At 35.9% G+C, this 11,537-nt stretch overlaps 1 protein-coding gene and 1 long non-coding RNA gene across 2 annotated transcripts in view; one reads left to right on the top strand and one right to left on the bottom strand.

Moving 5' to 3' along the window:
• Positions 1-333: 333 nt before the first annotated feature.
• CDH8 (cadherin 8) overlaps positions 334-11,537 on the bottom strand; it is a 242,569-nt gene continuing 231,365 nt past the window's right edge. Inside the window, exons 9-11 of the mRNA XM_039218320.1 lie at positions 3,644-3,895; positions 1,346-2,359; positions 334-545 (exon numbers count right to left, since the gene is read on the bottom strand). Coding sequence (XP_039074251.1) covers positions 1,866-2,359; positions 3,644-3,895 — 746 coding nt within the window. The 3' untranslated portion in view covers positions 334-545; positions 1,346-1,865. The remainder of the gene's footprint in view (positions 546-1,345; positions 2,360-3,643; positions 3,896-11,537) is intronic.
• The window catches only part of LOC120221059, a 37,212-nt gene continuing 33,493 nt past the window's right edge, over positions 7,819-11,537 (top strand). Inside the window, exon 1 of the long non-coding RNA XR_005525725.1 lies at positions 7,819-7,972. This is a non-coding gene — a long non-coding RNA (uncharacterized LOC120221059). The remainder of the gene's footprint in view (positions 7,973-11,537) is intronic.

Here is an 11,537-nt window from a genome sequence, read left to right as displayed (position 1 = left end):
TTCTCTTTTACTCTTAACTCTGTTCCAGCTTCTGCTGCCAGGAGGACCCAGCCCGCACAGCTGGACTAGCTTTTCGGTACACTACGTTCCTTTAATGTCCCTGTTGCTGTGTGATCATGGCCAGGTTTTTTCTCTTGCCTGCTTCTTTATAATAAAGACTCTTACAAATAAAAGTGATAGTTGGGATGATTTAGTAGAACATTCTAGAATTCTAATTAGAGTTGATGTCTGTTAACAGGTCTTCATCTGATTAGGAAAAAAAAAGTGATGACAACAAAGGTATTTATAAAAATATATTTCACAAAGTAGGAAACAATACAGGAGTTTCTCTGAATACAATACATGAAGTAAATAAACAATATTGCATTAAAGCAAAGTAGAAAATTAAAATGATCTGCGTGTAGTACTTGATTTTTATCATACATTTTCTACTCCTAAATGGCAGGATTGTGTTACAAATTGAATATGCTCACATCTTCTAGCGCTGTCCTTTTTTGGAGTCTACGACGTTCTGTGCATCACCATGAGGATCAGGGAGAGAAGGGCTAAAAACAAAAGCAGTAAAATTATGTACAAACCAGTTTCTGCTCTAAAACAGTGGGGGCAACTTGAAGCGTGTTTACTGGGCAGGGAATTATGTAGGTATCTAAAAGTCTAGAGTTTAAATAGTCACATGAATCAGTATACTTTCAGATGTTTGTGCTTGTAGTAAAAACACCAAATACTAGGATTATGAACAAAATAGAAAACAGTCCAAAAGTTTCTCTGGGAAAATGCTGCTCCTGCCATCACCAGCCACAATAACACTTTCTACTCTAAAGAGACTCTTAGCTCCCCTTTTGATAATATTGCCTGCCATACTCATCTCATCAAAATGTACATGTATTAAACATTCATTGTATATATATATTTATATAAAACAATCTAAAGGATTATTAATGGATATAATTTAGTTTTTTCGTATAGTCCCTTAATCTATATAGATTACCAACCTTAATAAATAAAAGCATTAATGGACATCAATAAAATATTTATTTCGAGGATTAAACAAATAAATTCACGCGCTAGCAATAAAACCATCTGTCTTTATGTAGTCCGCTGTGTGATACGGTTTATCTTTGTGTCCTTGTGGAAGAAGATGAAGTGGAGGGAACGAGTAATCCTGCTTCCAGAAAACAAGCCTGTTTGAATGGGATTTCTCTCCTCCCACCACTGAGTTGGCAATCCCCACCCGGAATGGATTACGAACATGTGAATATTTTAAGGCTCGACACAATATTTAAAGATGCTATTCAGTCTCTGATGAGTGGGGCCAACAGTTATGTACAATGTGCGGTCACCGTACCGTATAATCTAGGAGGCCTCCCAAAACTCCAGAAAGTCATCACGTACAGCAGACCAAGTATTGCTTTATCATTTGTGGCGGAATCCTTATTGGTGAAGGGGAAAAAACCATTTGCATTTATAAAAATCCTTGCAGAAGACACATATCAGCAGCACATTTCTTGCAGGTCCATTTTTCTAAGAAAGCACCTTTTAATTTTGATTTTTTCCTCTTTTTAAACCATCTCTCTAAGGATTAGCCAGGATCCCAATCTTTGTCTGTGGTGGCTAGGTAAATATCAAATATCCAAAGACTTCTAGACACTCCACATATTTTAATTCACACTCCACAAGATTTATAACCTCCTAACATATACTTTTTATTATTAATTTTTGGTTCAACATTGAAATGTAGTTGAGTTTATAGATGATTGGTGCTAAACTTGCCTCTAAAACAAATAGCCACATTGGTTGTATCTAAGGGGTGTGACCCTAGAATATTACAGAATGCTCAGTTCCACTGATTAATTCATAATCCACTGTCAAGTTTCTTTGTCACTTTCACCAACAGAGTAGAGTTCTCCCAGTCTCTTAAAGCGGGGACCCCAGTCACTGAGGTAGTCAAAATTCTGGTCTGAGTCTGAGGTGGTGGACTCCAAGGAGCTGAGGGAGCCAGCCACCGACCCTCGGCCTTCATAGCCATAAATCTGAATGGAGTCATATGGCGGGGCAGTTGGGTCATTATCTGCCTCATGTAGCCGCACATTTATGAATTCATCGACATCAACACCATTCGGAACAGGAGCAAGCCCTTGCCTTGGCATAAACTGCAAATCTGGTTTAATATCCTTACGGGGTAAAAATCCATTAATTCCATCTGGGTTTTGTAAAGTTGCGATATCAAAAGCTTCTGTATCTTCCTCCCCTCCTCCTTCATCATCATAACGTATGATGTTTTCTCGTACATCTTCATCATCTTTAATAATTAACGGCTCATTTTTATGCCGCCGCAGAGTTACAAACAGCACCACGATGACTGTAGGAAAAATGTGAAATAACAATTAGCTCAACATGCAGATAATTTCACAAGCAACATGTTATATACGTTACGAGAGAGTGGCATTCTTTAGAAACTTACCAGCATATAGCCTTAATACCATTCACTTGGGAATTAAGTTAAACACCTTTCTGAAGGATGGGGATTGAATTCTGAGTGAATATTATTCCACGCTGCTTCTGTTTATTAAATGGTGATGAAGTTGGGTTAAAAGAATTAATCTGCATCTATCCATGGTGAAAGCTGCATGTAAAACTGTTATGAGCTCTAGAATAAATGGCACATAATAGAAAACAGCAAAGATAAAATAATTAACTTGCTGTGGCTCTTGGGGAGGCATTTAATATCCTTTGATTCTATGTCCTTCTTCGATAAAGAAAAAGGAGCAGAGTAAATCATATCTAGTATATTTTGTGTTTTATCAGCTCTTCAAGACTCTCTCCAATCAAATAATGCTCACTCACAGATGAAGTGATATATCAAGATGAATGTCAATCTGGCATAGACAATTTCTTATCTTCTATGAAAGCTGGGACTTCTCTATCTGGGAAAATAAGCGTAAAGGTGGGCAAAATGAAAGCAATACATACCCAACAAGCAAAGCCAGCCAAACCAAAGTAGGGTTCACAGGGTAAAATATGTCTGGAAGTAATGTTAATCCAGGCAGTGGGAGAACAGAAAGGATGCGACTGGAAAAGTAGTAACTGAAATAACCTTTATTAAAGGACAGGATAAGATATAACTTTCTTCTTGTATATCTTCCTCCTCTCTAATGTCATTTTTATAATTAGAAATTTTTAATGGAAAAGTTACAAAAAGTTTTCCTTCCTTTTTCAGTCTTCATTTGAATTTGATGTTAATATCAAGAAAAACATCTGAAGAACACAGTGTAATTTTGAAAAAAAAATGTTGTTTGCTTGTTTGTTATCTTTTAGTCTGACCAAACGTTGTGTTTGGATGAACTTAGCAACCCAATCTATACATTGTTTAGAGAAAAGAGTATTTTGGACAAATGAGAGCCTCCCATTGTGATAAACTGGTGTACATCAGATCTTCAGGCCTTCTTGTATAGTAGATGCTGTTGTAACCACATAAAGATCCGTCCCCACTTCCACCACCATTAGAATTAGCCTATCTTTTTGCTGGTGATGGGATTGAAAAAGGCACTGAATTGTCTTCTCCTTATTTACATGTTGCTCCTTATTTACAGTCATTTATGAACCAGAAAAATGGTGACCATTAAGCTATGAAGGAAATACGTACCTAGCAGCAAAATGATGCATGCTAATATGGCAATTAAGGCGCCCATACTGAGTCCAATCGGAAGGACATAAGCTTCAACATTACAAGACTGGACAACACCATCACTGCTGCAGCCACAGACCCGGATGGTCAGGGTGCTAGTGCTGCTCAGAGGAGGATTCCCACTATCACTGATTATGATTGGTAAAAGATAGACTTCTTGCTTCTGGCGGTTGAATCCATTATGCTTTGCCAAAATGCTGAGGGAATTATCTGGAAAAAGTGAAAATTACAATAGTTTGCATCATTTCCAAATGGCTGCCCAACAACACTTTTTTTTTTCTAGTTCATAAATCCTCTGCAAAACTCAAGACAACCCCAACTCCACTAGACCACTTAGATTCTTTCCCTCTCCTCCCAGCCCACTTCCCCGATTGGCATGGACCAAAACATCCATGCTCTAGCAGGTTTAATAAATGAACTAATGACATTTTACCATCACTTTGTAAATGCAAAGTATTTCTTTTATAAAAATAGTCTTCAAGTGTCCTTTCAGAAGACACAAAATAACCCATGTTTCCATAAATAAGTTCAATGTTTTTCCTCATTTATCCTGATAATACAAAATTGGCTGAACAGAATTTGACCATATTTGAAAGGCATGTTTGAGAAGCTCCACATTGAAAGATAGATTATATGACAATATGGCATATAAAATAACACATTTTGGTGCCTCTCACAGCTAACCTAAAAAGAGTCACTCATGCCCTTGAGCATTTAAATTAACAAAAGTCCCATTTACTGCCAATTGGAGGAGATATGCCACATATATTAAAATTCTGTAGAGAAGACCTATAGTGGTTACACAAAAAAGAATAAAAGTCATAGGAGTGGATGCTTCATTTTACATGTATCAGTCAATTATATGGAGAGATATATTGGTTATCTAGAGCAACATTTCAAGACATTAAGACATACTGAAGGGGACATTTCAGCTTAGGGTAAAACTTGTCAGTGAAGAGTAATTCAACCCACGCTAGCCCTATGGTTCTCAAAATTTCACCCCTCAAAATAAATTTCCGTGGTCATTCATGCCTAGCTTATCAACTATAGTCATACTGTATTTATTAATTATTAATGTTTTCTCATTTTGATTAATGAAAGATATATCTATTCAGAATGGGAACACATTATCCTTTTGATATTTTATTATTATTACTTTTTAATGTTTTTATTTCTGAGAGAGAGAGAGAGAGAGCGTGAGCAGGGGAGGGTCAGAGAGAGAGGGAGACACAGAATCCAAAGCAGGCTTCAGGCTCTGAGCTGTCAGTACAGAGTGCGACGTGGTGCTTGAACCCACGAACCGTGAGATCATGACCTGAACCAAGTCGGACGCTTAACCGACTGAGCCACCCAGGCACCCCTATACTTTTGATATTTTAGACAAAAGCAAATAAACATAATTTGGGTTAATGTGTGTAATATTATTTGAGCAAAAGGATTATTTCAGTTAAGATTTTTTTTCATGTATGGGCAAATTGGTAGACCCTAGAACACCGGGCTACCTCATTGTTGCATATTAAGTGGGGATTCCAAACCATTCGTGTCCAGTTCTTGGTCATCAGTGTCCTTCTGCCCTCTAGAACACTCAAGTACATGAACATATATTCCACTCAAATGGCTTTAAATAAATGTGTTATATTTTCTGTGCATATAGTGCTATACCAGAATTTTTAAAAAAGATAGCCATTCCCCAAAATAGATGTATAAATTATATTTATTTTTGTTTTGTTTAAGATATTAAATGTATCTGTAATGGCTTGCTAGTAAACAAACAGGAAAACATGCAGATTGAGTTACCATTTTTTTCTGAATTTCTTCTGGTTATACCTCATTATTTAGTAATTTGAATAGTGAAAAGAATTCTTTAATAGAGTTAAGTAATGATGTACCAAATGATCCAGTTATCTTTATTTCCAAGACCTAGAGGGAAATACCACTAAGCTAAAAAATGGGAGAACATTATCTCATAACAGATACAGAATATATAGTTTTATTTTCAGAAAATGTGTGACAAGTTGGAATATGGTTAATTAGTATAAGAAACATTTGTGGAAGATTTCACATACCATAGTTCAAAACAGAAGATGGGAATTGTTCTTCAAGATGCAATTAATAAAATTACAGGGAGGCTTTTGCATTTTTGTGGTTGACATTATTTATATGGGAAACTATTTTTGCATATCCTCTCTTTAAAACAATCTATAATGATAATTTAGAAACTACAGCAGGAATATTGCTCATTGTTGAAGAAAGCTATGCTCTTTAGAACTTATAAAAGCATTAATGAGTCCACCACTAAACTCATATTTTTTACTATTCCTGGCATATGTATATATTGTTCCCATCCTAGATACAGAAAATTATTGTCTGAGTAAAGGAAGTCTATGAGTAATTTTTGCCAAATTTTACCTGCTACATCCAGGCAAGTCAACTCCCTATTTGCCTATTCTTTTTATTTTTTTCCTTTTTTTAAAAAAAAACTACTTTTAACTGGTGTTTATATTTATTATTATTTTGAGTTATTTTGTTATGCCACATGAAATTTACACATTTAAAAAACAAGTATCACTAGTTTCACACAGTTCAAATTCCTGCATTTTAAATACATTTTTAAAAAATCTACATGTAGCAAATATCTTTTATGAAGTTGTGGTCAGTTTCTTTCTTCAACCAAACAGTGTTGAGGTTCCTCAAAAAATTGACAATAGAGCTCCCCTATGACCTGGCAATAGCACTGCTAGGAATTTACCCAAGAGATACAGGAATGCTGATGCATAGGAGCACATGTACCCCAATGTTCATAGCAGCACTCTCAACAATAGCTAAAACATGGAAAGAGCCTAAATGTCCATCAACTGACAAATGGATCAAGAAGATATGGTTTATATGTACAGTGGAATACTACATGGCAATGAGAAAGAATGAAATCTGGGCATTTGTAGCAACATGATGGAACTTGAGGATATTATGCTAAGTGAAATACATCAGGCAGAGAAAGAGAGATACCATATGTTTTCACTCATATGTGTATGAGGAGAAACTTAACAGAAGATCATGGAGGAGGGAAAGGGGAAAAAATAGTTACAGAGAGGGAGGGAGGCAAACCATAAGAGACCCTTAAATACGGAGAACAAACAGGGTTGATGGGGGTGGGGAAGAGGGGGAAATGGGTGATGGGCATGGAGGAGGGCGCTTGTTGAGATGAGCACTAGGTGTTTTATGGAAACCAATTCGACAATAAACTGTATTTCAGAAAAACTTACGGTGCCTTTTAATTTCATGAAAGCTTTAATTTAATATAGTCAGTTTTGTTCATCTCTTTTAGATTTGTGTTTCTAACCTGAGTTTTTAGAAGTGTGAATTACATAAAATATATTTATGTTGTTATCTTTCACATTTAAGTGATGGTATGGAATTGTGGTTTTTTGTTTGTTTGTTTGTTTTTCTTTCTGTACTGGTAATTGATTTCCCCAAGGTTAATTACTGAGTAACTTTTCCTTTACCCACTGCTCTTCAACTCTCAGTCTCTCACAAATCAATTTTTTTGTGCATCTTCATCCTTTTAGAGGCCCTGTATTATGTTCTGAATGCTCTGTTTTAATAATCCTATACCAATAATATGCTTTTTATGTATTAAAACTTCATAATAAATCTTGCTGTTTATTAGGCTAATTTCTCTTCCATCTTCTTCTTTAAGAGTATCATGGCTATTCTTGTTCATTTGCTAATCTCTGACACAGAATCAGATTATCAAGTTCCGTGAAAATCCCTACAAGAATTTTATTAGGAATTATATTAAACTATAAATCAGCTTTGAGAAAATTGGCATCATCTTTACCATCGTTAGTATTCCATTTAAGTTCATAGTTTCCCTATTTTCTTTAATATATATCAATAAACATGTTATTTTAAAATTTTACCTACAAGAGAAGTTCACATCTTTTGTTAGATTTATCATTGGTACTGTATGTATGTTGTTGCTCTGGTAATATTATCCTTTTAAAAATGCACTTTCTTATCACTTTTAATGATCAGTATATAAAGTGTAATTGTTTTATGCATTGATTTTAATTCTAGCAATCTTGTCAACTTTTCTTTTTATTTATAAAAAATGTATCTCATCACAGAATTCCACTTCAGCAAGACAATGATGCAAGGAGGTCCAGAGAACTGTTCCTTAGTGAAAATGGTGAAAATTATAAAAGGAAAACTATTTAACATCTCTGGAAATGGTCTTGGAGGCAAACAGCAAATGAAGAAACATTTATCCAAAAGAATCTACCAAAGGTTGGTAAGAATGGTGAGACTCATGTGTGAAGTAGAACCTACTTTCCATCTCTTCTCCTAGCTGTGTGAGATGGAAAATCCACTCTATACTGGTTCAGCCAAGAACACAGGGCTCCCTGTCCCCTCAGTTAAGACAGTTAAGGAACTGTCTTACAGTTCATACAGGGTGAGAGTAGCCTCATCTTACTCTATTATTGAAACTAAATTTTGAATGAGTGCAGCCAAAAGAGGGTTCCTTTCTTTCTCACAGCCCTCTCTTATGTGACAGAGGCTCTCCCTCGGCAGGGCTCCACTGGGAATATGGGGCCTCAATTGCCCCTGCCCTGGCCTATCAGGCAGTGGTTACACACTGGGAAGGGTAAGCCAAAAAACTTGAGGCTATTCCCCCACCCCCATGCCCCCAGCTCATCATCTAAAGCAGAGGCTTCATTCAGAGAAACCTATTACAGTTTGCAACTCAGCTCTGGAGCCAGTGGCTCACAGTTTGGGCTCAGTGGAGAAGCAGAGAACCCAGACAGAGATTGGGGGAGGAACATGCCCGGGCAGAACGCATCTGAAACACTAACTTAGAGAAATATCCTAGGAGTCCAAATTTGATTGGATTAGTCTGTAGAGCAATCTTGTCTCCCAAATTGAAAACGATACAGAAATCATCTGGCAGTTAGTGGGATTTAACAACTGGAACGTGGTCAGGGAAAGAGACAAAGAGAACCCTACCCAAATCACAGTCATTCTAGGGTGACTATAGGCATACCCAAGGCTGGGATCCCTTGAGGTGAAATATCAGTGGTTTAAAATTGCAGATGGGGAATAGACTTAATGAAAATATTCTAGCCAGGCCTTAAACAAAGAAACAAGCAAATAGCAATAACAAGCTCTCACTGGGGGGTCAATATCCAGAACTGCTATAATATATTATCTAAAATGTCCAGTTTATAACAAAAGATTACAAGATATACAAAGAAATAGGAAACCTATATATCACGGGGAAAAAAAGGAGGCAAAAGAAAGTGTTCATGAAAGCAACCAGATATTAGATTAAACAGACTTCTAAGAAGCTATTATAAAAGTGCTCAATAAACTATGATGAAAGAAAGAAAGAAAAAGAAAGAAAGAAAGAAAGAAAGTAAGTAAGAAAGAAAGAAATGTATGATAGTAATATATCAAATAGAGAATATAAATAGATGGATAGAAATTATTTTTAAAAGGATCACAGTGGAAATTCTGGAGTTACGAAGCACAATAACTGAAATAAAATACTAATTACTTTTTTTAATGGTTTTATGTATTTCTGAGAGAGAGAGAGAGACAGCATGAGCAGGGGAGGGTCAGAGAGAGAGGGAGACACAGAATCTGAAAAAGGCTCTAGGCTCTGAGCTGGCTGTCAGCACAGAGCTCGACGTGAGGCTTGAACCCATGAACCGTGAGGTCATTACCTGAGCCGAAGTCGGCACTTAACTGACTGAGCCACCCAGGCACCCCATAAAATACTAATTAGACTGGCTAAAGGGTAGATATGAATTGGCAAAAGAAAGTGTTCATGTACTTGAAGATAGATGTATAAAAAATATGCAAGCTGAAGAATAGAGAAAAAAAAGTGAAGAAAAATAAACAGAGCCTCAGAAAAATGTGGGACACTTTTAAGTGCACCAACATATGTGGAAAAATTACTAGAAGGAAAAGAAAAGAAAAGAATTGAAAAGAAAAGAAAGGAAAGGAAAATGAAAAAACAAAGAGAGTTGAAAATTTCAAGTTGAAAATTTCAAATAATTTTGAAAACATTAATCTACACATTCAGAAACATCCACAAACTCTAAGATGATAAATACAAAGAGATTCACAAGCAACATATCCTAGTAAAAATACTGAAAGTCACAGACAAGGAAAACAACCCGAAAGCAAGATAAAATTGACTCATCACTTCCAAGGGACCTCAATAAGATTAACTGAATTTTTATAGAAATAATGGAGGCCAGAAGGGCATGAGATAAAGTGTTTAGAGCAAACATTTTCCACCAAGGATCATATATTCAACAAAGCCTTCTTTCCAAAACAAACAAAAATATGAAATAGAGGCTTAGAAAGTAAATAAAAAGTTGAGGAAATTTGTCATCAGCAGACATGCCTTGTAAGAAATACTAAAGGAACTTTTTCAGACTAAAAGCTAATAACCTCAGATGGTAATTCAAATTCACATTTAAAAAAAAAAGCACCAGGAAAAGTAATTATATCATCATGAAAGATGGAATACATAATATTCTTTTTTCTTCACTGTTTTATAAAGCAATGTATAAAACAGTCAGTACGTAATATATTGTTGAGCATTTAATATTGAGAAATTCAAAAGTAATAGTTGGATGTTCCAGTGAGCTATCAAAAGAGTGCACACTAGAATTCCCTTTTACTGAGCTGAAATTGGATACCTTAGTCCTGTATTCAGAGGGGGGCACATAATCTGAATTAGTATCTCCTCTAGCTGGTTTAGGAGGAATGTCTTCTTTGATTGTTAATATTCAGTCTTTGTATCATTTAGAGCTGGTAGTCAAAAGACCTTCTTTCATAGAACATTAATACTCTTAGAAGAAAAGTTTCCTTTTATACATAAGCCAGTAAGCATTTGTTATAGACCAAATGTTTGTGCCTCTTCCCCCACCTACAATCGTTATCTTGAAGCCCCAACCCCCTGTCTGGCTGTCTATGGAGATAGATCTTTAAAGGAAATTAAGTAAGGTTTAATAATGTCATAGGGTGAGGCCCTCATCCTATAGAATTTATGCCCTTATAAGAACAGACACAAGAGAGCTTCTCTTTATCCACCCATTGGTGCACAAAGAAGAGGTCATGTGAACACACAGAAACATGGTGGCCTTCTACAAGCAGCCGGGAAAAGAGGCTTCAGAATGAAACATACCTTGCCTACCCCTTGATCTTAGACTTCCTAACCTCCAGAACTATGAGAACTAAAGGATGGTTAAGCCACCAGTTCACAGTGTTTGTCATAGCAGCCTGAACAAACTAAAATAGTATTGTAGCCACTAATTAATTCTGTATGAGTACTCCATGAAAACATCCAAATCTACCTAAGACATAGACTGTGTCTACCTGGATAATTCTTTAACTTTATTTGTGTAATTTTCCCACAGTTGTAACTAATTTCCTTCTTTCCATTTATTTTCTCTGTATTTTTAATAGAAAAAGAAAGGTCATTATTCATGTTATTATTTAAATATCTCACGTTCTTTCCACATTGTCCTCTTTTGTGCCCCCAGATAAAATAAGGCAGGCAAATTAAATTCTCTATTGTTTTACTGTTGTTCATCTGTTATTGTTGCCCTGATGCAGAAATTTTACTTTGCCCACCTCCCATTTATTTGAAATCATGGAGCTATGGCTTTTGTTTATTGTTTTACATGCAAGCAAAAGCAAGGAGCCAGAGTTAATGAAGGCACTTGCCAGACAAATATGTATGACAAAAGGAATAGATGAAGAGAAGATCACTAGTGTTTTGTCTTTTTGAAAAATATCTCCTGGCATTTGACTTGCAAATTTATTTCACATTTTCTTG

The sequence above is a fragment of the Hyaena hyaena genome, unplaced genomic scaffold, assembly GCF_003009895.1.
Source record: "Hyaena hyaena isolate Hyena2069 unplaced genomic scaffold, ASM300989v1 scaffold_749, whole genome shotgun sequence".
Classification (NCBI taxonomy): Eukaryota; Metazoa; Chordata; class Mammalia; order Carnivora; family Hyaenidae; genus Hyaena; species Hyaena hyaena.
This window is presented reverse-complemented; position numbering and strand designations above follow the sequence as displayed.